Source organism: Orycteropus afer, unplaced genomic scaffold (assembly GCF_000298275.1).
Source record: "Orycteropus afer afer isolate SDZICR_OR568_19922 unplaced genomic scaffold, OryAfe1.0 scaffold00030, whole genome shotgun sequence".
NCBI lineage: Eukaryota > Metazoa > Chordata > Mammalia > Tubulidentata > Orycteropodidae > Orycteropus > Orycteropus afer.
In genome coordinates, this window is record NW_006921617.1 from 10,216,012 (window position 1) to 10,233,600 (window position 17,589).

General features: G+C 38.2%; 1 protein-coding gene across 1 annotated transcript in view; it reads right to left on the bottom strand.

Moving 5' to 3' along the window:
* Positions 1 to 2,846: 2,846 nt before the first annotated feature.
* RBBP8 (RB binding protein 8, endonuclease) overlaps positions 2,847 to 17,589 on the bottom strand; it is a 206,209-nt gene continuing 191,466 nt past the window's right edge. Inside the window, exons 16-18 of the mRNA XM_007935591.1 lie at positions 11,880 to 11,976; positions 6,306 to 6,447; positions 2,847 to 2,944 (exon numbers count right to left, since the gene is read on the bottom strand). Coding sequence (XP_007933782.1) covers positions 2,847 to 2,944; positions 6,306 to 6,447; positions 11,880 to 11,976 — 337 coding nt within the window. The remainder of the gene's footprint in view (positions 2,945 to 6,305; positions 6,448 to 11,879; positions 11,977 to 17,589) is intronic.

The window sequence follows — 17,589 nt, forward strand, 5'->3', positions numbered from 1 at the left end:
GTAGTTCATTTGGCTTTTCTTTCAAGGTAACATATTATGCCCTTTACATACATTTGGATACTCATAACTAACTCATTTAATTTGTTGCTTTTGACAACCTTAGGTTTCAGATGGTTTCTCAAAGGCAAAAGAGGTGTTACTGAAATGTTAAGTGCTCACATGTACATTCAGCATATTTCCAAAGTTCAAATTAGGGGTTCTCACCTCTAAAAACCTCAGACTTGTAAAGTATATATAACTAGTGACTTACATATATTTGTTTGCAAATATTATCTAACATGTACAATGCTTTACAAATATAAAAAAACAAAACACCCCAAACTGATTGTCAAGTTAATTGTGACTTACAGTGACCCTACAGGACCGAGTAGAATTGTTCCACCGTTTCCAAGGCTGTAATCTTTACAGAAGCAGATTGCTGCATCTTTCTCCATAGAGCAGCTGGTGGGTTCAAACCACTAACCTTTAGGTTAGCAGCCAAGCTCTTAATCACTGTGCCACTAGGGCTCCTTATGTAAATTTATTTATACAAATGACTATTTATATACATTATCTTTTTAAAGAAAAGTTTGTACACTAAGCATCATGAACTACAGTTTTGCATTTAAACTCATCCTTCTAACTCAAGTATTTTTCTAAGTGTCCATTTTATTACTATTTAATGGTAGAGCTGGTTAGTAGCAGATAAAAAGGGAAACTTTAGTTCATCCCAACTCACAGGGAGACTGATAGTTACAAATGGGTTAGGTAGTTGCCAAATTACTATTAGGGAGACATCTCTTACTTTTTGTCTAAGCTTAGGCCTGTCCTGCTTGGGCAAGTGTTACAAAGATCTTTTAGCTCTGCCAGTAAGAGCCCATAGGGACCATACTCTGCCAGTAAGGCTTAGCCTGAAGGCACTGAGCTCTAGCTCTGCTCATGAGTGGGTAAACCTAACTTCACTAAGTGCTGGAGGCTCCACCAGCAAGCCTTTTGCACACAGCACTCAGCTTTCTTGCTCTTAGGTCCAGAAGTCCACCACACTGTCTCCTGCTACTCTCCTGGTTCTGCTTCTTCTGTTTCTCTGCTGCTGCTCGCCATCTCAGCCAAGTGTTATAGCTCTCTATCTCTGTATCCTGGGTCATGGAGGCTCCCAGCAAAGCAAACCAAAGGACATATTTCATTCCTGGCTCTTCTTTCTTGGTGGTAGTGAGAAGCCCCCTTTCTGCCTCTGGATGCCTCATTTTAAGCCTAGTGGGATTGCAAAATTGACCAATCCCTATGTTAGAGTACCATACACTTTATTTGCATGGTCCAACCCCACAAAGGGTGCTATGCCCCTTATTTGTATTATTAGCAAGTTATCCAATCCCCTTGATGGGTCACAAACATCTTATTTGCATAGTCCTACCCAATCTTTTAGGAGGTCTGGTAGCGGAGTACCTAAGGGACTTGACTGCTAACCAGAAGGTTGGCAGTTCAAACCCACCAGCCATTCCTCAGAAGGAAGGCTGGGCAATTTATTTCCATAGTGACACCACCTCGGAAACCCAAGGAGGGGTCGCTATGAGTTGGGTCCAACTTGATGGCACATAACAACAACAACAACTACCCAATCTTTTGGTGGGAGTATTACAAGACTATGACTAGTGGAGCAATTCATTGCACTATAAAAACCCAGAGCCAAATGATGTATATAAGTGTGCCTACCATATATTATTCATAAATAGAATTTCCTTTCCCATCGGTGCAAACACAAACCGATGCTATCTATCCTCATGGGAACCATAATCACTGAAGAACTCTACTCAAAGCAAAAAGATCTTAGAAATTCTAAGAAGAAAAGATTGTATCTATAAGGTTATTTAGACTTCAATGAGGCATTCTATTCAGTCTCATGTACTCTTGTTTATGTAGTAATACTGTCAAGATATGAATTAAAGGAATCTATAAAAAAGATGTTGATAAGTGCCACTAGAAATGATGACACAGGTGTGGTTAGTCATCTTAATGGCTCACATATTAGGCCCTAGAGGGACAGAAAGTTGCTAAACAGAGAACTCTATTTTGATGCCAAACTTGAAGTTTATAACACTAGTCAATCAAAAGAAGTAATACAACAGAACATAATGGGCAGAGAATGCAACAAATTTCAGATTGAAAACTGGACCAGATTAAAAAAAAAAAGTATGATGAAAACATGTAAATACTATGATCAAATCAGAGGATTATGTTAATTTTTATGATATAGCAAAGAAAAAAGGGTTGACATTTCATGATCACCGCAGAAGAAATATACTATAGAGTGGTACCCCTCATTTCAATTCAGCAACAACAACAACAACAACAAAACAGCTGCAAAGTTAAAATGACTATTCAAATTTAGCTTTTTTTCCCAAGCTCTAAATGCCAAACACTGGTATGACCTACAGAAGAGCAAATGATGAGAGAATGAAGATTTTTAATGATTAATATAAAGTCACTGCTAAATGTAAACACCAAGAGAAGATGGAAAGAAAAGATCTGAAGGCAACAAATCACAGACAAAAACTATCATATTTTCAAAACTGTAATTGAGTATATTACTAAATAAAGTAAATAAAGACCTCTTAAGTTAGAGTGCAAAATGAAAGCACCTTATTGTTTTAAAGGTGCAAAAGCAAGAAAATACAACATAAACTCATCCACACTTTAAATAGTTGTATAGTGGGTAAATGCCATTTTAAAACATTTTCAATAGAAAATTGATTTATAAATCAGTTTACAGAAGATCAAAAAAAAAAAAAAAAATCAGTGTTTCATACTAATATTAACTATAAATAACTAAAAAGGAAAAATTGTCCTCTATCCTTCTTTTACATCAACATCTATGTCTTCTGCTCCTTTCCTTTTGGAGAAAACATTGCATTGTAAGGCTGGCGTCTTTTTGGACGAGGACAGGGATCAACATCTTCCTTAATGTAACCTTAAAAGAAAAAATTATAAATTTAGAAGACTAAATTTATATGTGTGTGTGTGTGTATATATATATATATATATATATACACACACACACACACATATGAACATGTGTCTTATTTAATGCTTTCTAAGTTCACATGATTCAAATGATTTCACTACTTCACATCAGCTTCCTCATTTATAGTAACAACAGCAGCACACATTTGTCAAATGTTTTAAAACACATTATTTCAGATAATTCTCACATACCTTTGAAGTAACTTCATCTATACCAGGGAAGTTGAATAATTTGCTCAAGGTCACAAGACGAGGAAGTGGATGAGCTGGGATTCTGGCCCAAGATCTAATACCAGAACCAGAACTCTTAAGTACTTTCTTATTCTGCTTTCCACAGCATATACATGCGGACAAATTGGTAAACAGGAACTCTTTATGATAAATTTCAGGTGCTTATCAAAAGACTTTTCATAGTAGCTATTTCATTAGATGACATGCTCCTATACTCTTCAGACTGTTAGTTTTTTCCAGGGTGTCTCCAATCATGTGATTTACAAGGAAGAACTATGCCATACCCCTAGGGCACAGCAAACAAAGATTCTATCCAGATTGTCGGATTCTATTTGGTGACCAGGCAGAGAGACATCATGTTAAGACATTATCTAGCTTGTTGGTGAGGAAAGTGTAAATTTGCCAATAGCTGTCAGAGACTGTGTTTTTTGAAGACATATGACTGCTAATCAGAAGGCTGGCAGTTCAAACTCTACAGCCAATCCTTGGAAGGAAAACTGGGCAATCTCCTTTCGTAGAGATACTGCCTCCGAAACCCAAGGAGGGGTCTCAAATTACTTGATGGCAGTGAGTTTATTTGTTTTTTGTTACTCTAGCTACATATCTGGAACTTCTCAAAAATAAGCAAGCATTTTCGTCCTTAGTCATATAGCTAAATATCAGGATTCTTACTTAAAAAACCAAACTCACTGCCATCGAGTCAGATCTGACTCATAGAGACCCCTCCCAAGGTGGTACCACTACAGAATCTTCCTTCCAAGGAGTGGCAGGTGGGTTTGAATCGCCAGCCTTCTGGTTAGCAGTCAAATGCCTTAGGCACCACACCACCACAGCTCCTACTCAGGAATAGTCACTATAATATGGCAAGGCTTAACTGAAATTCTAGGTGGTGATCTTTATCATTTGATAAATACCTTCCTATAGGTACCAGTGCTAGGCACATCTTACAGATGAGGAAATGGAGCCTGGAAGAGGCTAAGTAACCTGCCTAAGGTCCCAGAGCTAAAATGGGGCACCAACAGAGTCCCAACCCAGGCCAAGTGATCCTAGACTCCACATCCTCAACCCAGAGCACACGGCAAGCACGAAAAAAAACAGCAACCTACATAGCATGAATTGAAAAACAAGGCTCCAACTTCCAATATATTTAGTACCTGTATGTATCTGTTCAGTTTTGTAGGCAATGGGGTGTTCTGTTAAAGAAGGCCAGCTCCACCCACACTCCACACTGACAAGATCACACACGCCACTTAACCTCACTAAGTTTTGTTGTTGTTGTTATTGTTAGGTGCCATCGAGTCATCGCCGACTCATAGTGACCTCATGTACAGCAGAACGAAACACTGCCTGGTTCTGCACCAGCCCCACGATCTTTGCTATACCTGAGCATAGTGGCTAAAGCACTTGACTGCTAACCAGAAGGCTGGCGGTTCAAACCCACCAGCCACTCCTCGGAAGGAAGGTTGGGCAATCCTACTTCCGTAGTGATACTGCCTCGGAAACCCAAGGAGGGGTTGCTATGAGTCGGGGCCAACTCGACGGCACATAACAACAACAACAACAACATAGAGTCCCTGAGTGGTGCACAACTAGAAGCCCAAAGGTTAGAGGTTTGAACCTACCCAGAAGTGCCTTGAAAGACAGGCTTGGTGATCTGCTTCCAGTAGGATACAGCCTTAAAAACCCCAAGGAGCAGTTCTACTTTGCACACATGGGGTCGTCAATGAGTCAAAGTTGACTCGACAGCAACTAACAACATCATACAATCTTGTGTGTAAAAGTTTATGTTTATCTCTAACTTATACAGACTTGAAATCTACTAATTAAATTTGTTATAAATCTAAAACTCAAATTATAAATATCTGAATGCTACTGTATTTTCTAGTGGTAACTCAGTAGACATATTATATTTTCACAAAAGTCAGTATTTTAAACCACAAGAAAGATACAACCTATTGAGTGCTCGCGAGACCATGGAGAAAATAGCAAAAAATATTAAAGTGTTCAGAATAAGACTCAGCTTAGCTAATATACTCCCTCCCTTATGTTATTTTTTTTTTTCCTCAACAACTATTATTGAAGTATATAGTTGGCACACTACATACTGTACATGTTTATTGTGAAAATTTATTCCTTATGTTTTAGGTTGATTTGAAATAAAATTCTTCATAAAATATGAGTGCATTCTTTAGTTAAAAAGATTCTCTGTGGCAACATTAATAACAAATGAGTTTTAAATTAATATGTTTTTTAAAAAAGTCTATGAATATAGTAATATAGGACATAAAATCTTGAACCAAAGAGGTCCCTTCCTAAAGAAGAGCTGTTAGATGCTTCTATAACCTCCTTTGGATTAATAATTTTATAATAAAGGGTTTGGGAAACAGATACTACTTATATGAATAGCTCTTAAAGGCTAAGGATTCTAGAACACTTCATTTAAACCAATGGTTGCAATAAAATTCAGACCTAATGGCTAGGATTGATTATACAGCCCAAAAGCTAGAATTGTCCACAATGGTAGCATTACTTTGACCATGGAAAGGGGAATGTGCTGTGACATTAGAAATGCAGAGCACGGTGAATAGCTTTAGGAGAAAATTGATATAAAACCAGGAAACCATGTATATACATTTTTTTTTAGCAATATGTCACTGGTGAGTAATAACACGGATGAGAACAAAAATTACAACTTGTGACATTTTTTAAAATAGCACTAAAACTATATATATATATTTTCAAACTTATAAAATATAAGTGCCACATTTGAAGGAGCGGTGTGTCAATAATCTTCCCAAATAATGTCCTTTTTACCAAAATATGGTTTATAAACATCTAGCATTCTTGACAAATGAGATTTTATAATCCAAAATTCCAGTTAGTATCTTTAAAAAGACTTTTTTGTTGTTTTGTTTTTTAAGCCTTTTCTCTCTAGGAACTCGTGTTTACATCACAAAACTACTATCCAATTTGCAGCAGAAGGTAAAGAGAATCATAGAGAAAAAGTCTCATGCTCAGAGTTGGGTATACATGATATTTAAACACGTCTATCAATTCCCAAATATCTATGTTCTTACCTCTTTCCATACAAGTTTGAGTAGAAGGAAAACCAACTTCCCAGAAATTCTCTGGTGTGTTGGGAGGAATATAGCGGAATCGGTGTCTTGAGCAGGAAGCCAACTTCTTTACTCTTTCTTCTGCTGGGATATCTGCATAATACTAATAATAAAAATTAGTGAGTTTTTTCACTTAGGAATAATAAATGGACTGATATCCTTATTAACTAGAAGCTAAGGAAGACATTTATTCAAATATTCAGCATTTTAAGGAAATACTACTCATTGATGATAATACTAGTAATCAACACATACAGTACTAATTATCTACTAATTATCCTTCCTTCCGAGGAGTGGCTGGTGGGTTTGAGTGGCTCCTAGGCTATTATAAACTGAGGGAGGGAGCTCTGGTGGCATAGTGCCTAAAGCATTTGACTGCTATCCAGAAGACTGGCGGTTCAAACCCACCAGCCACTCCTTGGAAGGAAGATTTGACGATCTACTTCCATAGAGATACCACCTCAGAAACCCAAGGAGGGGTCGCTATGAGTCGAAATTGACTCAAGGGCAGAGTTTGGTTCAGTATTATAAGCTGAGAGTGGCAGATTTAGGACTAGAACTTAAGTTTGAAGCAAAGGTTTTTAATATAGTTTTCTTTTACAGAGATTAATCAAAGGCTTTATAGTATCTCTGAAATAGGTTTTTTTTTTTTAATTATTTTCTGGCAGGGTGGGTAGGGAAAGTTATCTTTTTCACCATTACTGCTGTGTGTACAAGCATTTGTTACCTTTGGCTTTGGGATATGACCTTAGAGAACCATACTTTATTGGAAAAGACATGATTATCAAATTACAACATATTCAAAAGCCAATAGTAGGCTGTTGCAGCTGTAACACAACCAGCAAGCGGCAGAGCGGTAGAATATGAAGTAAGAGATAAAGCGAGGTATAAGGATTTGTTGTATCTGATAAGGACTTTGGGAAGACACTGCAGAGTGGAAGAATGATATGATTTAACTTTTATATAAAAAGATGATTAAAAAAAAGGTTCAATCATTACTGTGTTGAGTACACTATAAGAGGTAAGAATGAAAAGGCAAGGAGAGGTATTTCTGTAACTCAGGCAAGATAAAATGGTACCCTGGTTCAAAGGGTTAGTGGTGAGACAGTAAGTAGTAGCTGGAAATGGGACTGAAAGCATAACCAGTGGGATTTGCTGACAGATCGATTACAGGGTGTGAAAGAGAATAGAGGATAACTGTAAGGTCTTTGGTTTAAACAACTAAAGAGTGGAACTGCCATTAGTGACATATGGAAGACTCAGAGGTGCGGTTTGGAAATTGGAGGCAGAAATGTTTGTTTTAGAACACATGAAGTTTGAGATGACAATTATACATCTAAGAAGACAAGTGAAATAGACAATGGGATAACTTTAGAAACTGTAAGCATATGAATGTTATTTATATGGGAGTGGCACTTTCTCTTCTGGTCATGGTGGAGTAACAAGGACCAGATTTACTTCCTGCCTTAATTGAATAAAATGTATGAAAGAATGGTTTTCAGAGACTGAAAAACAGACAGTATATGAAGATTCTTGAAAGATGCAAATCAGCAGTGTTTCTAGCGTAAGGGCTTTTTCAACTGGTAGTATTAGCTCCAGATTGTAAAAAAGTGATGTTTATTCCATATTCTTTAGTTAAAAAATCATGATAAATTTGATTTATATTAGGACAATTCATGTTATAGGAGGTTTTGCTTAGTTGCCAAACTGTTTTCCAAAATAGCCATGCCATTGCTAGTGTATAAAAACTGAAAAACAAACAAACAAACAAAAAAAAAACCCCAAACTCACTACCACTGAGTCAATCCCGACTCATAGTGACCCCCCACCTCCTTGGGTTTCTGAGGTGGTTATCTCTGTGGAAGTAGATTGCTCAATGTTCCCTCTGAAGAGTGGTGGCTGGTGGGTTTGAACATCCAGCCTTCTGGTTAGCAGTCAAATGCCTTAGTCACTACATCAAGAGATCCCTGTTAGTATATAAGAATATATTTTTCCCAAATGCCTACATACACTGAAATCTAATCATATTTTCACATATAACTTTAATGTGCCTGGTATCAAATTTTCTACCACATAGTTTTTAAGTAGAAAATTTAAAAAGGAAGTAAATTGATGGAGGTACTCATTTGACAGCTAAAGGACGGCAGTATCATGGATTGAACTGTGTCCTCCCAAAATATTTATTGTATGTCCCTTTTGGGAACGGACTGTCTTTTTATGTTAATGAGACAGACTTAGTGAAGGGTGTGTTTTAAGTCAATAGAGAAATTAAACAAGTTAGTTAAAGAAGCAGACATAGGGGAAGTGAGATGCCAAGACACATAAAGTTTGCCTAGGAGCAGAAGCTCAAAGAGGTAAGAGCAGACAGAGAGAAAGCCTTCCCCTAGAGGTGAAATCCTGAATTCAGACTTTTAGCTCCTAAACTATGAGAAAATACATTGTAGCATAGTGCCAAAGGCACCTGACTGCTAACCAGACGGCTAGTGGTTGAAACCCACCAGCCACTCCTTGGAAGGAAGGTTGGGCAATCTACTTCCATAGTGATACTGCTTGGAAACCCAAGGAGGGGTTGCTATGAGTCGGGTCCGACTTGACAGCATATAACAACAACAACACTGGTGGTATTTCTGTTATAGAAGAACCAGATAAACTAAGAATTTAGTACCAGGAGAAAGGAGGCTGCTCTAATAGATACCAAAAATATGGAAGTGGTTTTGGAATTGGGTAATGGGCAGAGACCTGGTAGGAAGAGCCTAGATTCTATTGAAGAGACTGTTGGTAGAATTATGGATGTCAAAGTCAATTCTGTTAAGGGCTCAGAAGGAAGTGAGGAGAGTTATAGAGAAAGTCCTTTTGTCTTAGAGAACACATATGATGCCAACAACAGAATTTGCTAGAAATATGGACTTAAATGTGCTTCTGGTGAAGCTTTAAAAGGAAACAATGAACATATGATTGGACAATGGAGGAAGAGCAATGCTTTTTATGCAGTGGCAAAGAACTTGTCTGAATTACGTTTGAATGTTTAGTGGAAGGGAGAATTTGTAAGTGATGTACTTGGATGTCTGGCTGAAGAGATTTCTAAGCAAGATCATAAAGGGGCTGCATGGTTTCTCTTTGCTGCTTATAGTAAAATGCAAAAGGAAAGAGATGAACTTAAAAATGAACTGTATAAAATGAAAACAGAACTTAAAATTTTGGAAAATTCTGTTGTATAAACTAAGGACACATTTCCTAAAATGTTCACCAAGGACATGGCTATACAATCTTTTGTTAAAGAGATTAAGCTGTGACTGATGGATCTGACCAATGACTACAGCAGAAGGGAACAGAGAAAGAATGAAAGGACAGAACACTGTCTTGTCCCTTGGAATTCTACATGCAGGAAAGTGGTCAAAGGAGCTACATTTGATGTCCTGCAAAAAAATAAAAGAACCATTCCTGGAGTAGCTCAGAGGTCAGCAGAAGGAGCATGGGAAGCAGGTCTGTACTGGTTTCAGAAAGTAGAATCATGGCCTCCTAGGTTTAAAGAGTCAGATCTTCACAAACTCAGTTCTGGAGTGTGGGGCTGCCGTTCATGAATGCCAGCATGATGGGGCTGTTGCCCAGAGCTGAGGGGACAGGGATACCATGTCCAACAGGCAGAAGAATGGGGCCTACTGGGGCTGAGGAGGTGGGGTTACCAGTCAGATGGACTAGGAGAATGGTCTCTGAGCCCAAGGCCCAGGGATCTCAGGCTCAGAATCCAGAAATACGGCCAACACTGTGCATGTCTGAAGGGCAGGGCCATAGTCTAGATGGTCTCAGAGAAGAAAGGATTGTTTTCAAGCCTTGAGAGCTAATGTAAGGTATTCTGCTGGGTTTTACACTTGCTTGGTACCCATTATCCCTTCTTTCCCTCCAATTTCTCCCATTTGTAATGGAAATACCTACCTTGTGCCTGTTGTATCATAGTACTATGGAAATAGATAATCAGTAATCTGGATTTCACAGATTCACAGATGAAGAGGAATTTTGCTCCAGGATGAAGTATGCCTAAAGTCTCACCCATATTTGATTTAGATTCAGAAGATGAGATTTTGGGCTTGGAATTGACTTAAGAATTTAAGTCATAATAATGTGACAGGGTGAGTATGTTTTACATGTGGCAAACCGAAAAAAAAAAAAAAAAACCAAACTCACTGGAGCTCAAAGGGTAGAATATTATGGATTCAACTGTGTCCCCTGAAAACGTACGTCCCCAACCTCTATATCTGTGGTTATAATACCCTTTGGGAATAGGTTGTCTTTGTTATGTTGTTGTTGTTGTTATGTGCCGTCGAGTCAGCCCTGACTCATAGTGACCCCTCCTTGGGTTTCCGAGGCAGTATCACTACGGAAGTAGGATTGCCCAACCTTCCTTCCGAGGAGTGGCTGGTGGGTTTGAACCGCCAGCCTTCTGGTTAGCAGTCAAGTGCCCTAGCCACTATGCTACCAAAGCTCTTTGTTATAGATACCAAAAATATGAAAGTAGTTTTAGAATTGGGTAATGGGCAGAAGCCATAATCTATGAGACAAGATTAGTATAGGGTATATCTTACATCAAACTATTTTGTAAGGTAAGAGAGATTAAATAGCCAATGAAAGAAGTAGATATGGGGGAAGAGATATGCCAAGCCACATGAGGATCGACCAGAGCAGAAGCCAGAGTCAGGGCTTCCTCCAGAGCTAATAGAGAAAAAGCCTTCTCCTATAGCTGACACCCTGAATTCAGACTTCTAGCCTTCTAAAGTGTGAGAAAATAAATTTGTTTGTTAAAACCACCCATCTGTGGTATTTCTGTTATAGTAGCACTAGATAACTAAGACAGATAGCAATGGAAGAAATAAAAACAGTATGTTTCAAGAAAACACAGAACTTGCCTGGACTATTTAGTAATAAGATAATTGGTACTATTTACTTATTGTCCAAGGCAGCCATTAGTATTAAAATAATAATATAATTGTGTTCTATGGATGAACTAGAGCCTATTCATCACATTTTGTTTGGGAAGAAAAATGGGAAAAACCCAGAGCTTATAGTGGTACCAGTTATTTACAAAAAAAAAAAAAAAAAAAAAAAAAATTATGAGTATACCTCATTTCCTAAGAATGTGTATATAAGTAATTAAAGTTTATTACTGAAATATCAAAGTTTTCCCCAAATGGTATAAGGGTGTTTGCCATTATAACACAAGGGGGGAAATAAAATAAATACAAGTAAACACCGAAAAAAAGAAAAATGGTACAAATGTCTTAACCTGGTAATAAGATCTAGACCTTTGGCTCCAGATTCACTTAATGAAAATTTAAGAGAAATTATGAGCTTTCATTTCCCTCTGTTTATATCTCCTAGGTCACAGCCTGTATGTTGTTTATTTATTCCTCCTATTATTCCTGGCTAAAGTTAGGTTTCTAGATACAAATATAATTTTTATCTATGACCTTTAAAATCATGCATTTATCAACTATAAAGTCATAATTGAAAAAAACTAGACAGTATTTAATTAGTACTTACGATTTCACATTCCTTACATGTGTGTCCAAGCAACTTTTTTCTCTCTTCTTTTTTCCGAACCACCTCAATATGAGGAAAATTTTGTAAGCTAGTCTCCCTGGGAGAAAAATGAATTAAATTTTAAATTAATCCATTTGTTACTACAAAGACACTTGGTTTAGGACTTAAATTAACAATGTGAGAGCTGAGAGGAGAAATAATCCCAAAACATTCATTCATTTTATTTGAAATGCTAATTCAGTTTATTAGAGAACCAAACAGTTCTTAATCCATTCTTCATCAAATATTTATTAAATGTTTACTGTATGCCAAAGGAACCCTGGTAATGCAATGGTTTTAGTGCTTGGCAGTTAACTGAAAGTTTGGTGGGGTTTAAGCTCACCAGCAGCTCCATGGGAGAAATGTGGCAATCTGCAACCATAGATTACAGCTTAGAAAACCCTATGGGGTAGTTCTACTCTGTCCTATAGAGTTGCTGTGATGCAGAATTGACTCAATGGCATACAACAACTATATGCCAAGCATTTTTAAGCGGTATTTTTCTCTATAGATAATAAAAAAGTAACTATTATTTCCTAATTCTGCCTCTTCCTGGCTGAAAATAATGATTAGGTTAGAAGGATATATCTGTGGTTAATTGATTTTCAAAAAGGGTGCTAAGTCCATTCACTGGAGGAAAGAGAGTCTCCTCAATAAATGGTGCTGGAAATGGGATTTCTACATCAGAGGAATGAAACAGGATCCATGCCTCACACCGTACACACAAACCAATTTAAAATGGATTAAGGACCTAAATGTGAAAACTAAAACCATAAAATTCTTAAAAGAAAATGTAGGGGAAAGACTGTGGGACCTAGTTTTTAAAGATGCAGTTAAGATACGATAATAAAAGCACAAGCAGCAAAAGATAAAACAGATAAATGGGATATCATAAAAATTAAATACTTTATTTATCAGAGGATTTTATCAACAAAGAGACAACCTACAGATTGTAAGAAAATTTCTGAGAATCGTATGTTTGATACAGGTGTAATATCCAAAATACATAGTGAAGCCTATGAGAGCTGGGGCTCAGTAGCACTGCCTTGTTTTCCTGGGTTTTGCAAGTTTCCTGCCTTTGTGCAAGGCAGGAAGATAATTAGTCTTACCATGTTTTTATTGCTTGTTTTAGTGAAAAATTTTTGAATTTTCTTTCTGACAGGTTCCCACTTTACCCAGGTTCTGGCTTTCACTGGTTTTACTATATATAAAACTTGTACAACTTAACAAAAAGACAACTCGGAAAAAAAAAAAAAGGGCAAGGACTTCAACAAATCTTTAACCCAAGAGGATATTCAAATGGCCAAAAAGCACATGGAAAGATGTTTAATGTCATTAATCATTTGTTGCTGTTAGGTGCCATCGAGTTGGCTCTGATTCATAATGGTGTAGTGCCTAAGGCATCTGACTGCTAACCAGAAGGCTGGCGCTTCAAATCCACCAGCCACTCCTTGGAAGGAAAATTGGGCAATCTACTTCTGTAGTGATACCACCTTGGAAACCCAAGGAGGGATGGCTATGAGTCAGATCTGACTTGACAGCAGTGAGTTTAGTTTTTTTTTCGGTATGTGCAACAGAATGAAACACTGCTCGGTCCTGTGACAGTCTCACAATCTTTGCTATACCGGAGCCTACTGTTGCCATCATGTCAATCCATCTTGTTGAGGGCCTTTCCCTTTTTCCCAGATCCTCCACTACACCAAGCATGATACCCTTCTCCAGGGAATGGTCCCTTCTGACAACATGACCAAAGTAAGTGAGCAGAAGTCTGGCCATTCTCGCTTCCAAGGAGCATTCCAACTGCACTTGCTCCAGAACATATTTGTTAGTTCTTCTGGCAGCCCCTGGTACTTTCAGTATTCTTCACCAACATCACCACTCAAAATCATCAACTCTTCTGTCTTCCTTATCGTCTGTCCAGTTTTCACATAAGAGGCTACTGAAAGTATCATGGCTTTGGTTAGATGCACCTTAGTCTTCACTGCCATTAGAGAGATGTAAATCAAAACTGCAATGAGATAACATCTCTCTCCTGCAAAAATGGCACAATAAAAAAAAAAAAGTGGGGGGGGGTTAGGAAATAACAAATAGCGGTGAGGTTGTGAGGAGACTGGAACTCAAACACTGCTGGTGGGACTATAAAAGAGTACAAACACTATGGAAAATGGTATGGTGTTTCCTCAAAAAGCTAGAAATAGAAATATCTTATGATCCATCAATCCTACTCCTAGTGCATCTTAGAGATCTACAAGTGTAGTGACATGAATAGACACATGCACATACATATGGTGCAGTTGTAAGGATTTTCATTTTCTTTATGTTGAGGTGTAATACATACTGCAGACTGTAGCCTTTAATCTTCATCAGTAAGTGCTTCAAGTCATCTTCACTTTCAGCAACCAAGGTTGTGTCATTTGCATATCGAAGGATGTTAGTAAGTCTTCCTCCAATCCTGATGCCACATTCTTCATACAGTCCTGCTTCTTGGATTATTTGTTCAGCATAGAGATTGAATAAGTATGGCAAACGGATATAACCCTGATGTACTCCCTTCCTGATTCTAAACCATGCAGCATCCCCTTGCTCTGTCCAAAGGACAGCCTCCTGGTCTATGTACAGGTTCCTCATGAGCACAATCAAGTGTTGTGGGATTCCCTTTCTTCTCAATGTTATCCATAATTTGTTATGATCCACACAGTCGATCACTTTTGAGTAGTCAATAAAACACAGGTAAACATCTTCCCAGTATTCTTTTCTTTCAGCCAAGATCCATCTCACATCAGCAATGACATCCCTCATTCCACATCCTCTTCTGAATCCAGCCTGCCTTTCTGGAAGTTCCCTGTACCACTGTAACCATTTTTAAAGTATCTTCAGCAAGATTTTACTTGTGTGTGATATTAATGATATTGTTTGATAATTTTCACATTCTATTGGATCACCTTTCTTTGGAACGGGTACAAATATGGGTATCTTTCAGTCAGTTGGCCAGGTGGCTATTTTCCAAATTTCTTGGCATAGATGAGTAGGTGCCTCCAGGGCAGCATCCCTTTCTTGAAACATCTCAATGGGTATTCTGCTAACTCCTGGAGTCTTGTTTTTTGCTAATTGCTTCAGTGCAGCTTCAACTTCTTCCTTCAGTACCACTGATTATTGATCATATGCCACCTGCTGAAATTGATGAACATCTACTAATTCTTTGTGGTATAGTGAGTCTTTATATTCCTTCCATCTTCTTTTGCTGTTTCCTGTATCATTCAATATTTTCCCCATAGAATCTTTCAATAATGCAACTTGAGGCTTGAATTTTTTCTTCAGTTTTTTCAGCTTGAGAAATGCTGACTGTGTTCTTCCCTTTTGGTTTTCTAACTCCAAGTCTTTGCACACTTCATTATAATAATTGACTCTGTCTTCTCGAGCTGCTCTTTGAAATCTTCTGTTCAGCTCTTTTATCTTGTTGTTTCTTCCATTTGCTTTAGCTTCTCGCCATTCAAGAACAAGTTTCAGAGTCTCTTCTGACATCCATTTAAGTCTTTTTTTCTTTTCCTGTCTTTTTAATGACATTTTGCTTTCTTCATGCATGATGTTCTTCTTCTTCTATTTTTAAATTGTGATTTGGGTGAAAGTTTACAGACCAAATTCACTTTCCATACAGCAGTTCACATACACTTTCTTTCATGACATTGACTACAATTTACCCCAATGCAACAGCTCCCCTCCCACTTCCTCCCAATAGTTACCTCTTCCCTGTGTCCATCCCTCCATGGACTCCTGCCCCCTGAGCTGTCTCCCTGTACATAAATATGCCCCATGATTGTTCTTTCCAAGGACTGTATCTACCTCAGGTAACACATATGCCTGTCTTTTGCTTGGCTGGAAGCCACAGGAATGGGTTCAATTCCAGACCTGAAGGGCAGCTAGAGGCCATAGTCCCAGTGGTTCCACCAGGCTCTATCAGACCAGCAAACCTGGGCCCCACCCCCCTTTTTTTTCCCAAATGATTTGAGTTTTGTTCCACATTGTTCTCCCTCTCTATCCAGGATCTCCTACATAGATCCCCCTCCGAGTTGTTGACAGTGGTAGCCAGGCACCATCTAGTTCTTCTGGTCTCATAGTCATATATGATGCAGATCGCATGGTGTACCAGTCGCTAGGACTAGTTGTTTCCATGGATCTTTGGTTTTCTCCATTCTTCTTTGCTTTGGACAAGGAGAGACCCACTGTTGCATCTAGATGGCTGCTTGCAAGCTTTTAAGATCCCAGTCACTACTCACCAAAGTAGGAGGTGGAACAATGTTTTGTGTAGTATGTTATGCCCACTGAGCTTGATGTCCCCTGTAACTATGGTTTTGAGTCCACAGCTTCAACTACTCGCTCCCTCTGGGTAGATGGCTGTGACCAAAAAGTGACTACAACCTTGCCCTTTGTCACCTCTACTATATAAATACCTGGGAATTCTTATAGAACATACAAATACACCTTTAGAACCATTGCCTGCCAACCCTATACACAGTCTTGGGTACACTCCCTCCTGCGTAGACATACCTAATAGTGCACCCTGTCCACCCATCTATCCACCCGTATTCAATGTTTGCCTTCACTGACAACATAGTACTGTATGTGCAAAAGGGTTCATCTTTGTTGTCTGCACCTTCCATGTTCCTCTCTATGTCTTCCCCTTCCTCAGTGCCACCATGTTGATCACTCACAATTGGTACATCATGCACAATGTACTTAATGTCATCCCACAATTTCTCTGGTTTTTGGTCACTGGTGTTCAATGTGTCAAATCTATTCTTATGGTCTCTAAATTCAGGTGTGTCATAATCTAGGTCATATTTGGCTCTCATGGACTTGTTTTAATTATCTTTGGCCTCAACTTGAACTTGCATGAGAGCAACTGATGGTCTGTTCCGTCATCAATTGCTGGCCTTGTTTTGGCTGAAGATCTTGAGCTTCTCCATCTCCTCTTTCCACAGATGTAGTCAATACGATTCCTGTGTATTCTATCTAGTGAAACTACATGTATACAGCCACCATTTATGTTGCTGAAGAAAGGTATTAGCCATTAGAGAGATGCAAATCAAAACTATAATACCTCCACTATTTTTGTATCGCCTCCACTATTTTTGTATCGCCTCCACTAAAATATCAATGATTAAGAAAAAGGAAAACTACAGGTGTTGGTGAGGTTGTGGCCAAACTGGAATCCTAATTCACTGCTGGTGAGAGTGTAAAATGGTACATTCACTGTAGAAAACAGTTAGGTGATTCTACTAAAAGTTGAACATAGAACTGCCACGTAATTCAGCAATTCTACTCCTAGGTATATATGTCCAGAAGAAGTGAAGGCAAGAACACAAACAGGAACTTGTATACCAGTGTTCACTGGCAGCACTTTTCACAATAGTTAAAAAAAGGTGGAAACAACTGAAATGTCCATCAACAAATGAATGGATAAACAAAATGTGTATACACAAAATGGAATACTATTCAGCCATAAAGAGAAATGAAATCTTGATATGTCACAACATAGAAGAGCCTTAAAACATCACACTGAGGAAAATATATCAGTTGCAGAAGGACAAATATTGCATAACTTCACTTACAAAAAAAGTGTTGTTGTTAGATGCCGTTGAGTCGTTTTTGACTCATAGCAACCATATGCACA